The sequence below is a fragment of the Neopelma chrysocephalum genome, unplaced genomic scaffold, assembly GCF_003984885.1.
Source record: "Neopelma chrysocephalum unplaced genomic scaffold, ASM398488v2 Primary Assembly neopelma1_97, whole genome shotgun sequence".
Lineage (NCBI taxonomy): Eukaryota > Metazoa > Chordata > Aves > Passeriformes > Pipridae > Neopelma > Neopelma chrysocephalum.
This window is the reverse complement of record NW_020897760.1, coordinates 4,667,351-4,689,834: the sequence shown is the minus strand read 5'-3', so window position 1 is coordinate 4,689,834 and position 22,484 is coordinate 4,667,351. Positions and strand designations below refer to the sequence as shown.

Below are 22,484 nucleotides of genomic sequence, written 5' to 3'. Positions count from 1 at the left end.
TCTGTGTGTTTTGTGTGTGTACAGTGCCCCACAACTCCTTCATCTCAAGTACTCTACTCCTGTTGTCTGTGTGTGGCTAGGTGTTGTAAACAAAGTTCATAGTTCCAAAAAAATTCTGTCTCCAGTTTTAGGTGCTATTTTCTTACAGATTGTAGCAAAAGACAGTAGTTTTCAGTGTTCAGGTGCTTGCAATTCTTCATTCAATCTTCATTTACAGAATGCTACAGAATTTAGCTTTTTTTTTTAGTCTAATAGTGTATGGTACTGTTTTTTTTCTAGTTCTTGGGTCTAAATATGTTTCTTTTCCTAGGTTAAGGAGAATTCATTCCATCTAAAATTGTCTTCTTTTTATCTTTTTTAATTAGGCCTGGAAATGTTTTGCATGACATTGTAGCACTTCTTCCCCATTCTATTTTTATTTTGCAAAGTGACATGCTGGGTCTGTGCTTGTATTTTGTAGTGTTTGCCTTTGGTCGGCACTGTGTCAATGCAAAGCTTTAAAAACAATAAAATACTGACTTTGGGCGAGAGGAAAGGCTGAAAGATTGGCTGTATATGTCTTTAATTTTAAAATTATAACAGTAGTCTCATATACAGTTTATATTAGCACCTCTATCAGCACTGAACCACCTTCTCCTAGAAAGTACATCTTCCAGACTTCCTGAGTAGATGAAATACTTTCCTTAAGAAAGCAATAGCAATTACTCCCTGTAGAGTCAGTGAACTTTGCCACCTCCTTGTCCTTCTTAAAATGTCCTGTGCTTCTGGCCCTTTAATTTGATGTGAGGAGTTCCTGCACTCGGGCAGCAAGGAGGCAGATTATGGCAAGACTAGTCAGTATTATGAGAACATGTAATGAGCCGTACAGCCTGCAGAGTTGTGGATGGCATATAGGGGAGACACTTAAAGACAGTTTTCTCAAAGTAGTCTCATTAGCCTGGGAACCAGGGTTAAGAGATAAGAGAATTCTTGATCAGAGACTGGAACTTGCTTCTTGTGTTTATTGGAAGCTTGTTTTTCTAAAGGTTACACAGTGTGTTTTCAAGGAGTCTGATAGCTAAGCTGTAGTAACCTGACCTGTCTTGAGTTTCTATCATTACTGCTTGCAGACTGTGAACTAAATCCCAGATGGTAGCTGTGACATAAGACAGTAACTGTGAATATCTGAAGATAACCAGAATTTATAGTAAGTTTTGATTCCGGAATCCTTGCATAAGTAATCCTCTGAAATCATGTTGTGAATCGCATTTTCCCCAAAAACATTTCTCTCATGACTATTTTAAGATTAAATACAAAGTTGATAGAGGCACGGCCCCTGGGTAATAATTATACTTTCTCCTTTGAAAGTATGTTTGGGAACTATGATTTATATTACTGTATAAGGATAGGAAATATAATTTTGTGAGATTCCATAAATAACTGGAAAAAGCTTTTGTTCTGGAAAAAGGAAGTGTGTAGGTATGCAGGGGTGGGAGGGAGAGGGAATGGTGCATAATAGGTCCTACCGTAGTACAAACTATGCAGGAACAGAGTTATCAGCAAAGTGGAAAATAGGAATCAGCTTTGTTTCTAAGGAAAACAACTCCCAGTAGGAAAGAAAAGTCCATATGCAATACCATAACTGCTGATGTGCTGTTACTTCCTACAGCACAATAAAAGTTCAGCGTATTCTGTTTCTTAAAGTGGTACCCATGAAATTATGGAAATTCTCATATATAAAATTTACTACAGGGCATCTACTAATATAGTGAGTCACCTGCTGCAATGTGTATTTTCCTGTGTTATTTATCTGCAGAGGGGGAGATGACAGCAAAAGAAATCTCTTGCAATATGGACTGAAGGGGTATCATAGCATTCTCTCAACCAGACCTCCTGCCCCAACACAGAGTCAGCTCAGTCTATGACATGCCAGACAGAGAATTATCAGTATTGAAGAGGTTACAGTTTCTGAAGACAATTTTTAGCCTTACTTCAGTGTCTAGCTACCCGTATCTAACCCATGCTTATAGACCTATATTTATCTTGTTTGTTGATTGTCCAACACTTTGAAATCTGTGTCCTTTGTTGTAGCCAGTTAAAAGGTGCTGATGCACTCGTCTTGCCTACACTGAAGAGGCAGGAATAAAAGTTCTGTTCTTGCAGAGCCTGGTGGGTGGACATTTGCTGAAACTTCCTCTGACTTCCTTCCACCAAGGAAACTTAAGCAGCAAGGGAGGTGTTGGTGCCCTGGAGCCACATGTGACAAATGGTCAGGGGAGCTGAGGCTTAATTGATATGAAGTTTTTGCCCCCATAAATACCCCAGATGTAATATTTCAAATATAATAGTTACAATGGTAAGTATTTAAGGTTCTAGTTATGCTAATTCTGTAACTTACAGGAAGTAGGAAAGCTGAGGTAACGTGAGATATGATTTCTGTCTGCTTTATACCAGTAGAAGTTTTGCGTACATGAACTTACACTGGCAAAATTGTTGCTGCTGAAATCTGTTCTGTGCATTATGGCTTAATTGTGTTGGTATCATGCACATCACTGTTACATTCAGAGTAGGAGAGCTTTGAGGGTATCCCTGCCTTAGAGTGCCTATAGTAAAGCTATAGCACGAGCAAATGGCAGGCATGTTTCTGTTTGAGATATTAGTTCTTATTTACTCGTGTTGCAACAACTTCACAGTGAAGCTTGATGCCCTTGCATTTATGGTAAGGGAGACATTTAAAATCCTGAAATATCAGGGGTTTTGTCTTGCAGCTCTCACCAGGAGGCTGCTGTCACGTCTGCTGGGGACAGGTTGATGTCTGAAGTGCAGCGATGGAAAATATGTTAGTTGAACGCCCCCTAGCTGAAATAATTTTCAGAACATGGCTAAGAGAAAGGTTCTCAGGAGATTCTAATTAACAGCTGGGGGGAATCCCACATTCAGAGTTTCTTGTTTGTTATTTTCAGGTCAGCCAAGCAGTTACTCTAAGGATGGATGCAATTATGTTCATATACTGATCCTTTTAGAAAAATATCTTGCATTAAGGAAGAAATCTTCATTCTTTGTTCCTTTTAATTAGGTTGGTACAGATTGGAAATATGAGGCTGTGCTTGCAAAACTCATCTGAAAACTAGATTGCAAAGTCATAGAAGTGTTCATGTTTCAAAGCCAAATTAAGCAATACTACAAATACAAGTGTCATTGAACTCAGTGCTTTCTCTGGTGTCATATATTGCACAGACACTTCTCAAAGCAACAGAACTCTGCCTTTTCTATTAGTACAACTGACTGGTCTTTGAATAAGCCAGTAACATTGGTTTTATCTTCATCAAACTGGACATTTCAATATAGGGAAAGAAAAGAAGGAAAACCTCTTTCTATGTAGTTAAGACTTTGTTCTATTATATACACACAATGGCATTGATTCTACCCCTTCCTTGATCAGGTTGCTCAGCCTTTATCCGTCCACAGGAATTTCTCAGAGTCTGCAAACGCTGTATACATTCAGGAAAAATTTTGATGTATCCAATTAATGAATGATTCCTATTGCCCATATTCTCTCGCCGTAAGTCTCATTTTAATATCACGTTAGAGAGAAATACGTGTCTATTTTAAAAGACCCAAAGCTATACAAAGTTAAGTGTCTCGAGTGATGTGCTTAAGTGCTACTGCATTTTAGACAGGCTCTGCAGTGTGAGTTTCTACAGCCATTGAAAAAGTGACAGCTAGAAATGGGGTGATAGGAATGTTAAAATGGCCATGCAGCCCTTCCTTTGCAGTGCTGACATCACTGCTTACACATTATAGAGCAGAGTTAGCAAGGATGAAGTAGCATTATCACAATAGATTAGCCTAATAGTTGCAAAAATCAAGCTATTGAAGATTAGAGACTTCTTTTCCTGAGATTATCAAATGAGTTTTTGTTGTCTTACTGTTTTCTGTGCACGTGAGCGTGCATGAAGAGGTGGACTGTCACCACAAGCTGTCTATATATTATATCCTTATTTTTCCTCAAGCAGATTTCACAGAGCTGAGCAGGAGTAATTGCTGATACACTACAGAAAATGCTGTCTTCAAGTTTACAGCAAGCATAACAAAAGTGTATTCAGTATGGCTCAACTGCTAAGCGACAACAGTTGTGAGGAAAATAAACTGACAAAGGTTCAGCACTTCCATCCCCTCCAATTAGCACTGAGCAAAACCTGGTCTCCCTTGTATTTCAAAAAGCAAAAAGTAAGCTTTTAAGCAACTTGTAAAACATCCTCATCTTGACATTGTGCAAAATGTATAAAACCAGCAAAAAAGCACAACCCCTGTGTTTTCCTTTGTGGATCACTGTTATATTCAGAGAACTCCTTGTAAAATGGAAGCAATCCAGAAAACTCTGCCTGAGATCTCTTTTTCTCATGGCTACAACTGCAGCCAGCAGGTTAGTCCAAAAGTTGATGGGCTGTCTTTTAAGGCCCCTGGTCTTTTTTGCACCTGTCATGGTGCAAAACCACGCATGGGAACCAAGACTAGGAGACACGTGATAGAGTACCTGGAAGCATAGTTCATTTCCAACCACAGCTACCTAACATTTTAATAGTTTAAAGGTTTACTTTCAGTAAGTACAGATTTTTTAAGTGAAAATCAATGAGCACAAAATGTAAAATTTGAAACTTACTTTTGCACAGTTCTTCATGAAATGTGATCAAAATATGGTCTGTTGATAAGGCTACAATGACAAGGCATGGCAATCATCCGAAAAAATTCCCTTCACTTTCTCACAGGTTTTTTTTTTCCTTTATTAATTATTCTTTATTTTAATTTGAAAAAGGACAAAATTACATTTTTTTGTCCTCTGTCTCTTTCTTTCTTTCCTCCTCTCTGTTTCTTTCACTAATTGGGAATCACACTGAAAATAGGCTGCTAAGTATAAAGGAATTAGTACATTTATCAGGTTGTTCACTTTTTGCTCCAGACTTCAAAGCAGTTATCTAAGGCATGCTGCATGTGAAAATCATTAACAACTATACTGATATTTGTAGTTTTTGCATAAATGAAGAAGTGATGAGTGCCTCTTTATGTATATATTTTAATTAGACATTAGCTTAGTGCCTCTTTATATATATATTTTAATTAGACATTAGCTTACATGCCTTGCAAGCCTTGGATGTGCCAAACTACAGTGATTATTATCAAACATTAAAGAATTACCTACCTGCACTAAAGTTAAACAAAGATGATGCAAACTGTGAATTGCTCTATTAACATTTCTGAACCATTATTAACTAATTTCACTACCACCTACTCATTAGTTACCGAGGCCAAAATTTAATATAATTGCTGTTTTGTGTCAAAGTATCAAACCATAACAAAGGAACAGAGGAGTTAAAGTTTAAGCTATATTAGTTTAGCATGTGTTTAAATTATTCTGCCAAATTACTTCCAGGTTTAGCTAAATAGGTAACTATAAGCATGAAAGGTCAGCAAAACAAATTCATTCAATACTTAAATACTTAAAGTCATACCAGAGTTTGAGTGCATACACTGAGTCAGGATTTTGGCTTATCCCTGCAATTGATCCAAAGATCTTTGTTTGGATCCTAATTCTTAAAAAAAATCTAGTTCTAGACCTTTCTGTAACAAAATACCAATATGATGTCCTTCTGTTGCAGCCCCTACAGAATGCTCCTATTACAAACAGATGGGTTATCTAATACTCATTAGGGCCTCAACCATGAGATTTTGTTGCTGTTAGAGTGTAATCTATCAGGAGGGAGAACTGTTTGTTGCTTGTCTCATGCTTTAGTAATTCATTCTCTATAGATCCTCATTAGAACGGAAAATTACAGCTGTAGGAATGTCTTAGTTTCAAGAAGCAGAAGCAGCCTTTTCCTTATTTTCAAAATAAATGTTCCGTGCTTGTAGGTGAAGGACATGGGCATTGGAGGAAAGTATCGAATGGCTGGTAACTTAGTCATTGTGGTTTTAACTGTGGTGGAAGTTCCTTGCTCTATACAGCTGTGCCGGTTGCTACTTCAGAAAAAAGTTCTCTAAGCTCTACATTGGCACAAGAGAAAGAACCAAGGCTGAGAATCAGTTACTGTTGGAAGTAATAACATATGATTTTATGAAAGGTCACAGGAACTGGGGCATTTCTTTCCTTCTGCAAACTATTTTGTGAAAAGGGAAAGAGAAACAGAAAAATTAGGAAATCTTGAAAAATCAAAAGTCAGAACTCATGGGGTTTCACATTATTTTCCTGCAGACAGCAAGAAAATTGGCCATGATTTTTTACCACTGACATATTATACATTATTTTATGAATCCACAACAATTAAAATTTAGTGCAAATCTAACTCAACTCTGCAAATGTGAACAGAGTTTGCATGGTGGAAGAAATGTTAACAGTAGTCCTCTTGCTAGAGTATGTCTGTCCTCTAATGGAACCACTTGCTTAGTCTTCAGTGTGGGCTGAAGAAGAAAGGATGTGCAGGGAGAGTAAGTGTCTCACACCAGAGAGTTAATTAAGACAGAATTAAATGAGAGTTTTATGTCCATAAGGTAGCTGCTCTTTGGTTATTTTCCTGTAATCAAACTTTAACACAATGGTAACCACAGAACTGTACTTCCATGGTGCATCTCTTGGCTCTCCCTCTCACTGTAATGGCCTATATTTTTAGTGGAAAATACAGATCATGCAAAGAAGCTTCCATAGATTTGAAGCAAGTTCTCCTGCTTGACCAAGGAGTGTGAATGGCTGATAATATGCCAGTGTCAGGCCACATCTATGCAGGCCAAATACAATCTGTGTGTGCAGCCTCACTAAGGCTGATGGAGGTGGTCCCATTTGCATAGTGCATGCAGGAGTCTGAGCTTCACTGCTCCTGGCTGTCAGTCTGCTCCTTGCTCTGAAGTTACCGCCCCTGAGACAAAGCTAGCAGAACGAGATATGTGAGCTTGCATCTCTGCTTATCTACTTTCCAGCCTGATGGATTAATGCAAACTCAGCTTCATTGTTCATGTAAATGAAGATGTCAGGTTTGGAGTGACGAGAGAGAGGTGTGGACTTTTACCTTTTTGCTGTCTTTGCTTAAGGGGACAACCTTTCTCAAGGATAGGCAACTGTTAAGGGCAGCAACACTCATTTGCACTAATAAACTTGTGGAACCTTCTCAATCCAAGCTGAGAGTTTGAATTTTGTTCTTTCAGTATTAGTGGACCTTCTACACATCTTCTCAAAATTTAACAAGAGCAAATAATATTTTTCCAATATTCTTAAGGAACAGTTTTTTAGGAAACTCCTGGCTCTTAATGATTACTGGGATATCTGACCTTGTATTTATATCTAACGCTATTAGAAATTTGATTGTCTCTAATTGCCGCTTTAAGTGATAGTTGGGTCATCATATCTTGTATATTTAGCAAATCTAGGTTTGGGGAAGCTGCTTGAGATTTGATCTTGTAGAAATGCTTTTTAAATTACATAGAATCATTTCATAAATCTAATTAGCATGTGATAAAATCACTTCAAATCACCTCATTTGACATGAGTCCATAAAGCAACCCATGAAGTATTGTCTATTGTTACATATTACTGTTGCTTCCATATGAATGCCTTAAACAGAAATTACATACCATGGTTTATAGCAGTATTTACCTTGGCCAGCAAGTTGTCATGTCTCTCTTCTGAGTAAAAGTAAGCCATGCTCTGGAGGGAGAAAGAGAAAAAAATAATCTGTGCTATGCTTGTAGGAGATACCATTTAATCAGCTAGACCAGTTAATAACTCTTGCTGCCTTTTTTATTTGTCAAGGGCTCAATATTTTTTCAATATGAGGTCTGCTTCAGTGTGCTTTAAATGGCAGTTTATAATTAATGGTACTTGAGCGTGTCTCTTATTTCAGAAATTCATACAACATTCTTGGTTACAATTTATACATGATTTTAAAGTATAATTAACGTTCAGCTTTACAAGATATATGCAAACAGATATGCAAATTTGGAAATAAATATGCAAACATATAAAATGTTGTTGAATTAAGTAGTCCTTAACATTTTTAATGAAATCAATATTTTATTCATATTTTGCACACAATTTTGAGTACTTAGTGATTTGGTGGTTCTCAGACTTTCGTGGACCATGGCTGCAGATTGATTCTCTTGTGGCTCATCTTGTCTTCCAGTCTCTTGAACCTCATACGTTCCTTATGGAAAACAGGAGCTTATCCAAACCCCTTTAAATTATTGGGATTGTTTTCAATTATGCTGTGTGGATATTTGAGATAGTAAATTTAACCTGTTACTGAAACTGTTAAAAATCATCTTTATAAAAACTTTCATATTGAATCACATTAAAGGTCTTTCTAGCCCAGTATCCCACTCCTAAGAGTAGCAAAATAAACCCCAAAACCCCACACAGAGAAAAATATGAAAATATACATCAAATATATCACCTCAACATTTTTCTAGCATACAGCCACTTGTGAGTCAAGAAGTGCTTATGGTGGTTTCTATGCAGTTAGTTACCCTCCTTTCTCTCTATATATATTCTATCCCTGACTGTATTGGTGACACACCAGTTTACCAACTGTCTTACAAGTGGCAGAGATCCCAAACCCAAATACAGTATAATAGATGTGGTCTATCAAGTGATGATTCTCCCTTCCCTCAGTCTGCTGATTTATGCTGTTACTACAGTCCAGGAAGATGTGTGCTGTCTTCATCAGGCATACTGTGAACTCACTGCTGCACACAAAGACATTGCCTCACCTGCTCTAGCCCCAGGGAGTGAACCCTGGCAATCCCTGCAGCCCCAGACCTGGAGAATATCATCCTCTCTCAGGAACTCATCTGAGTTGAGACCTCTGACGTGCTAGGGGTGGTTGCTCCATTCGGTGCTGCTGTCTGTGTGGAAATCAGTCCATTTCTTCCTACCACGAGACAGTGATGGCTCTTTGAATATTCTGTTTTTACCTGTTCTCACCACTACCCCTAAACATGTGACTCAGTGGCCTGACATTTTCTCTCTCTGGATGCAGGAGGCTATTTTCAGTGCTATGTAGTGCTGGTAACCCTCACATGTATAATTTTATCAGTAAATTTGCCACATGATTCCTATCCCTGAATGCTTGCACTTCCTCAGCTTTGGTAGACCACAAATGTGATCCCTACCAAGGAATTGTTAACTCCAAAGGACACGTAGTTAAGATACCCAGACAATAAAGGTATAAAGATATGTGGAATTTTGTATTTAACTGATAAGACAGAAAATCCTTAGGGACCCTGAGAGGAAATCAGTGTTCTGGAAGTAGTTGCTGATAGATATTAGTACTGGGAGACTGATAGATGCTTCGCAATTGTAACAGATACATATGTCATTATAATGTAGCAATAGATTGAATAAGGAGGTCAAAAAATACTGGTACTTCAAACTACACCCTTTGTAGTGTGATAATGTAATGCATGCTGAGGAGAGGCACAGGGAACAGTTGAAGGGTTTGCTGTTATAAAGGCCAAAGGCTGAAGTAGCAGGCAGTGTGTAGAGGCAGGTTTCCATTCTGTCTCTGTTACCATCCAAAGCATGCTTTAAGTTTACACGTTTTTGAACCAGAAAGAATTTCTGCAAGTGCAGAAATTGCTGAAAGTAGCAGTTTCTTCAGACGCTTGAAGTCCTCCATCTAGATTCTGGTGTTAGACAGGATGGCTTGGAGAAGCATTGACTTTAAGGAATTTGAATACCCGAGCATACAAATGTAGGGTGTATGAGTGTGGCATAGAAAATTGCATTCAAGTCACAATGCACTATGGAATGCAGGAAAGGTATCCTATTCAACTTTCAGTCTCAGAACCTGAGCCAACCTTACGCTTTATACTTCACGTACTATAGATCCTGTAAGGTGAGTATCAGTTGAAGAGTAAATGTGGTTTCCTATCCTTGGTTTGCAAGATTACTAATCAAGATTGCATGCCTAGGCTTTAAGTCATTTAGGATTATTACATCAACTTCTTACATATGTAAAGAACCACGCTGCAGTCTATGTTGTTGATTATTTAAGACTTGTGTATTTTAATAATTTATAGGTTTGGTCACTTACATTTTTTCGATAAAACTGAGAATATGCTTCATTTAGTTTACATCGATGCATAAGTAATCAAAATCGTAATTATATTGCTAAAGAAACATCACTTAAAATAGACATATAAATGCTGTTTTGATCATTGCAAACAGCTATTTGTGGTGCAGCGTTTTGGTTATGAGATGTGGAAAAATTTATCTGCCCTTGCAGGTGTGTACTCAAAATGCTATTTCAGGGCAAGTAGTGCTGTAGTATTTTTCTGAGAGATATTGATTGATTTATTACTACAGGCATAGTGAGTGAAAATCCATACAGCTGCATCCCTGTACATCTGTGGTAGTTTCAGAGTTTTTAGAATATAATTGACAGAAGGAAGTAAGATCCTGATGTACTCAGCAAACCAGTGTTCAGAGCTATGCAACACCCTCTGCCTTCATACCAAATAGCCTTGGTCTTTAAAAGACTATACCTGCGCACTCGCGCAGTTCCGTATGCTTTTTATTCTCCCAGCGTATTTCGGTGCTGGGTTCTTGCAAGGTTGTGTTTCTGTAGGCTGCATTTAATTTCAGCTGATTGCCCAATCCTCTCTTTCTTCTGTTGTAACTGGGTTTTGAATTGTCTCAAATTCTCCAATGGATTTACGACAATCTGAAAATTAACAATGGCCCCTTAGTTGCACAGGGCTGTGTAATTCACAAAGTTCATACTTGACCGGTACTTCTTTTCCCCTTACTTCCAGCCAGGCAATCTTCTGTGCTTTTTAAACTGGTGCAGAGGCAGTAAAATGTCTATACATTGAAACTTTCTCCTCCTGGCACTCCATCACTTGGAAAGCAATCTGAGGCTTTTCCATAGACTGATGTATTGGCAGTAACTTAAAAACCCCCCAAAATATAGAAACATGATTTTTGATTATGCTATAAATTGGGATTATTTCCTTCAGGCAGGTGGAAGGACATGCCAGATGGACTTTATATGTTGGCTGTTAGAAAGCTTTAGGAGCCAAAATTATAATTAGCTCACTCCTATTGAAATATGTTCTCCCTAGCTGTATTTTTTTTTGCCAGAGACTGATACAATTCTTGAAAGGTGCAGTTCCCCTCAGCACAGGAAATATGCATCATTCTGTTGGCATTAACCGACCACCTGTGCAGTAGCTGTTGCAGCACTTGCATGGGGAGGCAATACGTCTGCTCCCTGGCACATTTCGGGTGTGTGCCTGTGCTGCAGGAACTGGTGCAGAGGGGATGCACTGGCTGGGACTGCTCAGTGCAGTAACTGCAGGGATCTACACTCCAGGCAGATGGGGTATGAATGGCTCAGAATTGCAGGAAATTCTTCCAAACACCAAATTTGAAGAAAAGGAGGACTAGTTCATCAACAAACCATCAGTGCAGGAAAGTGGCTTGTATTTCAGCACCACCTAGTTTTGTGTGTTGTAAAGTGGTACTTAAGACATGCCATTGAGATCCAGGTGCCACCTATACGAAATGACTCGGTAAGTAAGTGGTAGGAGTGAAGGACTTGTAGGCACAGCTGAGAGAAACTTTATCAAGGAACTTTGACAGGAAACATGGACTACAGCACAGGATGCAAAAATCTGCCAGACATTATGCATGGCTTACTGGGGCAACCGAAGCCTCACTAGGACAGTTGAGCACGCCCGTGAGAGTAAAGCTAGTCTGGGGATGTTTTCACTCACCCCCTTCTGTCACTCTTGGATTTTAGCATAGATGTGTCCACTGTGAGACCTGGTCCATACCTTCTGTAGCTCACCAGAATTGAGAATGTGAATGAAGGACACAGAGGCAGACAGTGTAGCAAATGAGATCTCATAACAAGTCAGACACAGCACTGCAAACAGGATCCAGATTCTCCTGTTTCACAGTTCAGTGCCATCCAATGGTTCATTTCAATTTGAGCTGAAATTGTAACTAATTTCCCCCACACTGTTTGGACTGTTTATTTGCAAGATGATTATTTAATCTTATTAGAGGTGGTAAAATGCTTTCACTGGAAGTTCTCTCAGGTTCTATTTGGTCGATTCCTTTTACTTGCATGTGTTCCTTCTCTCTATGTTGTGGATGCTTACCAGTTAAGGGGGCAGTTTCTCAAAATGAACCCATTCTTGAACTGCATGTTGTATCATTTGATTACTATGATGGTTCCACAGTTGTATATTTTGAATATTTTTGTTTTGTTTTGTATAAAAGACTCTTTTCCAACTCTCCATTTTACTACTTTCTTCCCAAAGGAATATAACACTTTTTTTAGGAAGATCTTTTATTTTGGCTAAAAGACTCAGACGCTAGAACTGTTTCAGATAAAGTTCTAGCACTGGGGAAAAACGAAGAGGGAGTGTTCCGAGTACAAGATGTGTCCCTGCGAGAGCCGCACAGAGCTGGCAGCTGTGGATTAGCGGCTCTTCCCGCTGGCAGGGCCGGGCAGAGGGAGCCGCCCTGGGCGCGGCACGGGCTGTCCGGCAGGGGCTGCAGAGGGCCCTCACCGCGCAGCAGCCGCGCACCCCGGGACACACAACAGAGTTTGAAACAGGACCAAATACATTTCTTTTATTTGTTATTTCAACGTGAAACCCTACTCTAATATTTCAACCAGATCATCTGCAAACTCTGGCTGATGGTGACCATGTCATAGGAGCCAGTAGAAGTCTGTTATAATTTCTTCAAATACAGGTGATTAACCATTAGCAGTTATCTAAAATAGCATTATAGGTACATATACAGTGAAAAAGCAGATAGAAGTTTGTGTGGGAGAAAGCAATGTAAGAATGAAAACTGACACAGGAATAGTAAAGCTACACAGCCATACAGAAATTCTCTGTATCATTTGATGGCTTTAGTACAGAGAAGCGGCTGTGTGGAATAACAAACTGTTGTTCCTCTGAACTTACCACTGAATAAAGAATTCTCAACACCAAAAAAATGAGACCCATGAATAAATGAATAAGCAATGAGATGTCAGCCGAAAAGAAGCAATGAAAAACTAGAAAGAGAGAGAAAAATGAAGAGCATTAGGTGCCAAAAAAGAAAGTGCCAAAAAATTGGGATCTGTCAGATTGGTACGAGTGATGATCCCTAGTTCCTCATTAGTTGCATATACAGAGCATGTTACCAGAGTCCTTTGATCCTACATTAATTTACAAAGTATTTTGATAAACACTTTATTCTTTCCCTCAGATGTGCCAGTGGATGCAGGTAAAGGAGGAGGCCACGTCTAGGAGCAGTCATGTGATTAAGGCACAAAAGGCAACCAGGGATTCTAAAAATTGACTGAAATACATTTCTCCTATAATGCAATGATCAGACCAACAGTCATTATTCCTTCTAGGATCTTCTATAGATCACTAAAGAACATAATTTTCTAAATTCAGCAATTATTTATATGTGATACTAATATAGAAATGGTAAATGTACTTCATTGTTTTTATACAGTGCAAGTGACATTGAGGAAAACCTGTGCAATTATCCAGCTGTACTTACACCGTTAAGGGAGGTCGTTCTGGATCACAGGTAAGTCAGATAAATATTTTGGCTTTGTGTATTTGGGTACAGAGCCTGTGGTCAGCAGTTGGTATTTGGCATGCAACTGCCTACTTTATCCATTTTTATGCACTAACTAATTTTCTTGATGTAGGGATTTAAGGATGGCAAAATAATTTCATAAATTATAAGCAAAAAAAATAATCTGTTTCATCTACTTCATTCTGGATAGCCGTTGCATAAAAACTGTCAAAAACATATTGCTCTGGCTTCATCCCTGCTGCAGTTCCATTGATTACAGTGGAGTTAAATCAAAGATGAATCTGTCTGCTCAATTTAAATCTAATGATTGGTTAAAAAGTCGGGGGGAGAGCCCTGTCTAAATCCAGGGCTGTTTTATCCTTGTGTCAGCATTTAATTCCATTTGCATATAAGCCTATTTCGCTTCTCTAAATTTAATTTGTTAGAGCTTGGCCCTCAGCAACAACAGCAACAACAAAGTAATTGCATGCACTATTGGGCAATGGTGCCAATACAGCATGTGCTATAAAAATGTCTCACACAAATTTATAAAATGTAGTCATTAGTGACATTCTGCCTGGCAACAGCAGTATCTGGATATTTGAAAAAACCCCAACCTTGAGCTACCTCATGGACATGTGACATCTAATAATACACATATGAAGAAATTTTTTTAATATCAGTTATTAATTGTGGCCATTTCACCAAAGGAAATGAGATATCCATGTCTTATATGACCAAAAGGAACATCCTAGAGTTTCACTGAGACAAGGTAAAACTGGCTGAGGCTTAGTTCTTAGGCTGTGCTAGATGTCATCTGTGCCTTTTCATAAGTTACTTTTGCAGTGTGACTTAGCAGGCTTGTTTTAAACTGGGGGGAAGCGGTTGGCATTGTCACAATACACCTGGTTTCTTTAGCTGCTACACTCCACTGCAGTACTATTCACTATGTTCTCATATCACCTACCCTAAAATTCTCAACCCAATCTTCATTTAGACCTTTCACCTGGACATTTTACAGTAAAAAGACTTTTATTGTTAAACTTGACCTGATCAACAGTCATTCCAATTCAGTTGTTCTTCCAAAGGTAGTGCTACCTGCCTCAAGTTTATAGGATCCTTTATTCTCATTTTCCCTATCCTGAGTTGATTGCACACAAGATGAAAACACCAAAATCAAACCATTTGTTAGGATTTAATTTGAGTTTTTCCTTCTGCTTCAAAAACTAGATTTTTCACCATACATTCTGATGCATTAAAACTAATCATGGTCATAAATTCTTACATCTTGTCAATTTTGCACAACTTCACCATCTATTAGGAAGAGATCACTTCAGTTTCACCATTTGTGGAAAGCAGACACTGATGCCAAGGGGTAAGTACAGTGTCCTGGGACACTGCAATATTGTACAGATAACAGAGCCTGGATGAGAAGCCAGATTTTCTATATTAGAACTGCTTGGTGTGGGCCTAAGGTCATGCTATGCATATAAGCTCACAGAGAGTGGAAAATAAACACACATCTTCCCACTTTTTGATCTCTGTGTTTAGATAAATCGCGTTATTTCCTAACGTATCAGATGTTTTTTGATGCGCATTGTTCCTCATATGGACAGGAAAGCCCGCTGTTACCCCTGTAACTTGCTCCCATTACCTCTTGATGCACTTGCATCCTATCCTCAGGAGGATTAGAGGGCACTCAGGACCTTTCAGGAGGCACTTACCACTTTACAGGATTAGGATAAGCCTGCCTTTGATGTTTTTGTGATCACACCCATCTGTCATAACTGAACATGGTGAATTAGGCTTTATTTTTATTTAATGTTCTAATTTTGTTTAAAAGGTCAAATATAAAAATATTTTTTCTTTGACTGCCTTTCTTTAAAAAATCAGTGGGGATATGTTGATTTTTTAATACAGATGCTAATGTTGAAAACTGAAAAAAAAACCCCGGTTAGAATCAAGAAATAAAGATGAGGTTTCACCTGATTTTAAGGTTTAACAATTGTACTCCATGTCACACTCCTTCCTCTTCCTCCATCCATATATTCATTACAAATGTCAGATAAGGCTAATCCTTCATGTGACATTACTACAGATGGTTACACAGGGGACTTAAACCAGATGCTGATAGTCTGGATAATCTGGATAAAAGCTGGTAACCTAAACCAAATCCATTTTGTGTATTACTCATGCTAACAGTTAAGATGTGTATAAAATTTTTATTACCCTTTAACACTTTACCTAACTTTTGTTTTTCTCTTTCTATACATAGAAGGTTTTTATTTTGGAGGGGGTTTTTCTACATCTCCCACTGTCTTTGTACCTCAGATAAATCATGCATGTATATATATAATAAACAAGATTTGGGGAGGGGAGAGATACTTTCTAGATGAGACTGAATACTAAGTTTAGCTGTTGTTTTAAAATTCCCATCGGGTTGAAAATTGGCACTTTTCAACTGCCACTTCTGAAAAGCAACTTTAATTTACTTTTATATGAAGAGGTTTAATGAATGTATTAACAGAAAAAAAGTAACTTCATTCTATACTTTTAAAGAGTCTTTGAAGTTCAGTGGTTAGGATGGGAGCTGATAGGAGTCTCTGTTGGTGAGTGGCCTAGACCTCTGACCAGACTTGAGTACTTGAAACCCATTTTTCTGTCTACTTAAGAATAGAAATATCCTATCTTATATGGGATTTACTTTGAATAATTTGTATACTTTTATTCTTTCATTTAGTAATGGTGTTTGTATTCTGAACTGTGGGATTCATGAAGACTAGTTAGTCTAAGAAGAACTCTGTGTATGTGTGCATGTGCACGTGTGTGTTAAGCAGTTATTTACATGAGAAATTCTGTGACATAAACATGCTTAACCACAGTAATGTAGACAACACTCAGAGTATGTGTCATATTGTGCCATACATTATTCCATATTCTTGTGAAACAGAAGGATTCCAACATATAATAGATTTAACTGAAAAATACGCTGGCTGTTTAAATCTGAGAATGTGAAACAGCAAGTTTAAAATAATCAAAGTAGTGAAGTGTGGTTCTGACAGGGGCAAAAATACCACAATGGTTAGAGGCCGGGATTTCAGCTTGAAGTGTCTGTATCGAAGATACCGTTCTGATGCCATTTCCCTTCACTTCTTTCCTCACCTCCCAGGGCTTTTGTGCTTGTGTTTGAGATGAAGTAGAAATGTGAGTTTTTATTTTGTTCCTGGTTGAAAGACTTCAGCAAAGGAAAAGGGAGAGAGGAAAGAAATGTGCGGTGTTGCATCTAGTGATCCTTCCTTGCCTCTGACTGTCACTGAGTGCTGCCTATGGCTAGAGGAATTGGAGAGGAAAATAGTAGGTTATTGTTTGCTGCTTAATATAATGCTACTTTGTTTCTTTTTTTTTTTTTTTAGTAGGTTGTGCCTCTAAGTTAGTCACTAGTCTGGAAGTATAGGAAAATAAGTTTACCAAGAACCTGAGCTATACAACTACTGTGTATCTATTCATCTATTGCCTATCACACTTGAGATTTATATTAGGGTAAGCAACTTGAGCAGGTTCCCATAGAGTAAATGAACTATGGTCTAATCTGATCTCCCTGTAATCCAGGGAGCTCTGAGGGCAGTGGTCTGGAGTATGGTTTATGGAGCATGGTTTCTGTGATTCTCTTCTTGTTTTGCCCCTAGTGGGTACTACAGGAACAGGTAAAGAAGTCAAGGTCCCTGGTCAGCCTAAGCATGTGGAGTACTGAAGTTTGAATATTGGGATTTAATACAGCCTTCTGTTGCCAGTCAAAGCTCTCAGGTGCACAGTCCTCACAGTCTTCAGCAGGATATCCAGTAGTAGTTAGTAATGTCTATCTCTCTCGGAGTCCTTACTGTTTCACTGATTCTAGAAGTGTAGAGATCACACCATTGGCCTAAGTTAACAGAGTTCTACTGAAATCGGCAGAATCCAGATGCCTTAAATCAGTAGAAAACCTTGATCCTTTGCTTCCTGTGTAGAATGATACAACAGTAACATATACTGCTCACTGTAGGTCAAATAATTCTCAGCAAATTGCTGAAAATGTTTAGAAGAGTAGTCTGTCATTACATCTTAGAGCATACTGCAAGGATATCTGCTGCAAACCTTCTGCAGGGAGATGAAGAAAGACATATTGTCCGGATATTTTCTGTTGTTACTATACTGTGATCAAATACCATCATAATTGTTGTTCATTTGGGGGTCATAAACCTTTATAGTGAAAGAGAGGGTAAATCCTTTGGTCTGAAAGGTTAGCTGGAGAAAGACGAATTATTGCGACAGATGCAGAAAGGTGAAAGAGGTGAGTAATTGTGTGAAATGTTGTGAGCAAGGAGTGAAACTTCTACAATTATGTGTTTTGTGTCAAATGAGGTTTTGGTAGGTTGATACACATTACACTAAATGTTATGATTAATGGTAATAATGTTATTTTAATGTTTGTGGTAATCAAAGAGTGGAAGCAATAACTGGATCTAATTGATAAGAACATTTGACTGACCCATGACAATTACTTCTTTAAATGTAAATTTTTAGACTGTGACTTTAAACAGTAGCAGTTCCTTGATGATTTATTTTAGAGGCTTACAAAAAGTATGAAAATAGAGTAACATTCTATTACTGACCATATAGGTGTGGTTGAAAGACCTGTGCATGGGGCTACCATCTGTTCCATGTTAGAGGAAATGCCCAGTTCAGCAGAAATATTTCTTTGCATGTTGTAGGCCTGGAAATGCCATTTCAGCACTATGAAATCTGATACATCAAGACTTAAACGTCACTTCCAGAAATGCTGTTTAGTGGAGCGTGTATGTATGGAAATGATGTCCTGGTATAGAGAGGGTCCTGGGTTATAGGTATTTTATGAGCCACATATCTCTAATTCATCTTTTGCTTTTGAAACATAACACATGTTCTAGCTGCACTGATATGGGTTCTTGCTTATTATAGTTAATGGATTATTCATCCTCTTTGTCCTTGACATAATCCTAAGTATGTGCATAAAACTCAGATCATGTTGCCCATAAAAACCAATCAGCCCAGAGTTCTTCTGCAAGGTGTTGAACAGTCACCCAGAGCAGATGGTAAAGATAATGTTTAATAAAGAGTTAGAGGATTAGTTGGAACAGAAATAAGCTAAGAGAAAGGGATAATTTCATTTCATATGAAACTCCATGACATTTCATGCACCCAAGGACTGATTAAAATTATGCCAAAAGCTGCTCTCTTTGGCCAGTTTGTCCTAATACTGACCCTGCTTATGTTGTCAGCTGCTGTATCTGCATGTGTTATTCTACCACTTTGTGAATAACTCAAAAGAAAGCTCTTCTGATTCTCCTGTGGCTGGCAAAAGTAATTCTTAATTAAATAGGAACAGAAGAGATGATAGGTTCTGCTAAATGTGATGAATATATTTAAGCAACTGATACCTCAACCGAGGCTTAGAAGAAAAGTTTTATAGGTCATTTTGAACATAAATAAATTTTAAATTGTAGTTTTCATACTGTTTGGAGTTAAGCTTTGGTTTACCTTGAATATTTAGATGCTGAATGGAAAACAGACCAGGGGATAGCTCATGAATAATTTTTAGTTTTGTTTTAGGAAAATTTATTTTTGCCATCAAAAAACTAGTGGACTAACAAAACCTACAGATTTTGCATATTGCATAACATTTGTAATGAAGGCCCAGTTGTCCTGTAATAAGGCTTAATCAAGGAAATAGAATAAAACAAATCAGAAGCAAGTATTTTACAGTTATAGTATTTCTGGGCTTATAGTTGTATGCTATAAATTTAAGATTTATGAATCAGAAGCTCTGACAAAGCAAATGTAAGTGGAATCTACTTGTAAAAGCAGTGTCCTTTGTTCTCAACACAAAACTTAAACTATTTGAAGCTGTTCTCATAAATACATGTTCTTTCGAGAAGGCATTTTAGAATGGTTGATGGGACACAGAATACAAATATGTCTTTTAATAGTTATGGCATAAGAGTAGAACAGGATCAAAGTCCAAACTATTAACTTCCTTTGCTGAGACTCAGTGGTCACTGAAGCATAAAACCAGATGTGAGCAACTCTGGATTCATTCCAGCTGAAGCTCAAAGCTCTAATGAGTCTTAATTGGTAGAGCACTGTTAGCTGTTTCTGTAATGCAGGAAGACAAAAGTATTCTAGAATCAACATAATGGCTTTTGCACTGAAGTGGGCCAAAGCTAAACCTTTGAAAGCCTCTTGAAGTTTGGTGGCTTGGTTGATATCACTATCTAGTAGTTCCAGAATTCAGCTGAAGTCTTCTCAAACCTACTCTGCATTTTCTAACCATCTCCTGTGCTTAAGACAGTGTTTGGCTCTCTAAAATAAAGGCCCTAAAGCCTTTTTTTCTGCTGCAGATTTTTCCTACCTTCACTTGTGCTCCTGTTGTTTCTCAAATTAGTCACTTTTGAAAATATTTCATAAGTGAGCTTCAAACAGAAAAGTCTATTTAAAGTAGTCTGGAATAACATATAAATACCAAGACACTGTTAAGAATGAACTGGGAATTAATGAAACCCTAATTTCACTAACAATAATTGTACTTATTTTACTACAAGAAGCAGGTTTAGCTAACTCTTGTGTTTGAAACTACTAATTGTTGTGAAATTGATTACTATAAAACTATCTAGCAAAATTATTTCCAAATTTCCTTTGGTCTGCTATATTTTTTTCCATACTTCATCTTTTGAAATCACAGTGACAAGAATAAAGCTCAAGACGTCTGTCAGCTGATACACAGTATCAGAATCAGACTGCAGCTCAGCAAGAAGAGAGGGTCATATTGCACAGCTGAGATGAGACATAGATAAGTCTAAAGCAAGTTATGGCTTTATCTCAGCTTAACCTTGAACCAGCTGCCCTTTCCAAACCCCTCCATCTCCAGCCTGCCCCCCGCAGTGTTCCTAGTGCACTACAGTTATGCTGTAACACACAGCTAGAATAAACAACATTGGAGATGGGAGAAAAGCAGCTTTAGAAAGGATGTTTTTCACTCCGAACGTGTTTCTTAAAATGTACAGATAGAAATAAATTGATTGACTAGCTGAATTTTGAAAAAGAACAAGAGATTCAGGTAAAAAAGGATCTTTTCTGTTTAGGACTTCATGTTAATTGAATAATGATAGCAATGAAATGTATTATGAAACAAAGTATTTTTTTTTTACTTTTTCATGTTTTTAATTTAAGAAATACTCCCACCATAATAAACCAGAGAAATTATGATCATGGAGGAATGGGTAGGCGTTCTTATTCTTTCCCAGATTGTGAATGATTAACATACAAGTAATTTCTCCCGGCACTCAGAATGTTGTTCACCTTGTAAGTCCCTTGAGTTACTCACTCTACAGCCTGCCAATTAGTGTGTTCACATTATCCTCAGATAATGTTTTTTTTTCCCTATCTGTATTTTTTTTTTTGGTCTTGGCAGGGAAATGTCAGAAAACAAGCTTTATTTTGATTTCTTCCCCTTTGTTTTTCTCAACTGGTACCTTTTCAAAAGTTTTCAGAAATCAAATGTGCACTTCTGCTTTTTTATTCCTATTTTATCTGTAGTGGTTTCCTAACTTTCATCCTCCTTTAATATCTCCTTTAATAGGGTCTCTGTGCTGCTTTTCTCACAAGGTGAACACTTTCTTAGTTTTTGCATCTGAATGATACAGTTGTACTTCATTAAGAGATTTCTAATTTTTGGTAGCTTTGGGATAAGTGAGATCCTACCACTAAACATACCATATTTTGGATGTATTTCTTGTGTGCACAGTTATTGCTCTTGAATTAATAATAAATCTCCTTTTTTTCTAAGGCTCTTCTATTCAAATGCATAATTTCTTCTTTCATTTTTAGATGCTTTTCCAAAGGAAGATTAAAGTTATGCCAGAATATCATGACACACTAATATTTTAACAGAAAACCCACAACCTATTGATTGGCACTCTCTGGAGCACACCCTTGTGATGATAATAACTGTGATGATATGTGCTTTGCTGTAGCAATAGTTTTATTGTCAAATGCAATGTTTTGCTTCCTAGTTACATCAATGGGTTTTAATAAACAAATATCATGCAGCTACAGCAAACTGTCTAATGATATTTCACAAACTACTTTTCCCAACAGGAAGGAAAGCCAGTAGCAGGAATACTTGTCACTGCAGTTCATTACAAATATTCTTAATTTTTGTCTCATTTTAGGCTGGGGGATCTTCAAAATAATACAGTATACACACATGTCCAAAACTCAGAGTACAGCTACATTTTCTCTTCCTCTCTAACTTCTGAGGTCCCTGTTGGAGATTTACTTTAACTGTCTTACAGGGTCTGATGTAAGTTCATACCCGAGACAGATCTCAGTCTTTAGCTACAGTTCTATATCCAAAAGAATAACCACAATGACTTAGTTCCTGCTGTTCGATTATTACTGCACCTGTGATTTCTTAAATTAGCCACAGCTGGCCTGGCTGGGACCTACTAGGTGCCATGGGGAGCAGCCATGGGGAGCAGCAGTCTGCCTGTGCTTCAGGAACACGCGCAGCTTCTCCATCACGTGCTGTTGAACTGAAAACCAGCAGTCAGGCAGGAGAAGGGCAGTGGCAAACTTGGGTTCTCTTTCCTGTCGTAGGAAATAAGCCTTTCTCAGTTTTAGCTGAGTCAAAGCCATGTTCTAACACCTGCTTTCCAGATAACTGCTTAAATTCCTGCGTACTGCAAAAATACATTAGACAAACTCCCTTCTTAATTTGGAAGATCTCCCAATCACCTGGAAGTAAACTATTGTTTTTACTACTTGTGGCTCCTACTTTCTCCAGATATGCAAGAAAAAACCCAAAAAACCAAACCTGGTGCAGAAGAGGAACTGGAAAAATCCCATTTTA

The 22,484-nt window shown here is 37.9% G+C and overlaps 1 protein-coding gene across 1 annotated transcript in view; it reads left to right on the top strand.

The window, feature by feature from the left end:
* Positions 1 to 22,484, top strand: part of LOC113972788 — a 115,077-nt gene that overhangs the window by 14,092 nt on the left and 78,501 nt on the right. The window contains exon 4 of the mRNA XM_027694198.1: positions 13,493 to 13,570. Coding sequence (XP_027549999.1) covers positions 13,493 to 13,570 — 78 coding nt within the window. The remainder of the gene's footprint in view (positions 1 to 13,492; positions 13,571 to 22,484) is intronic.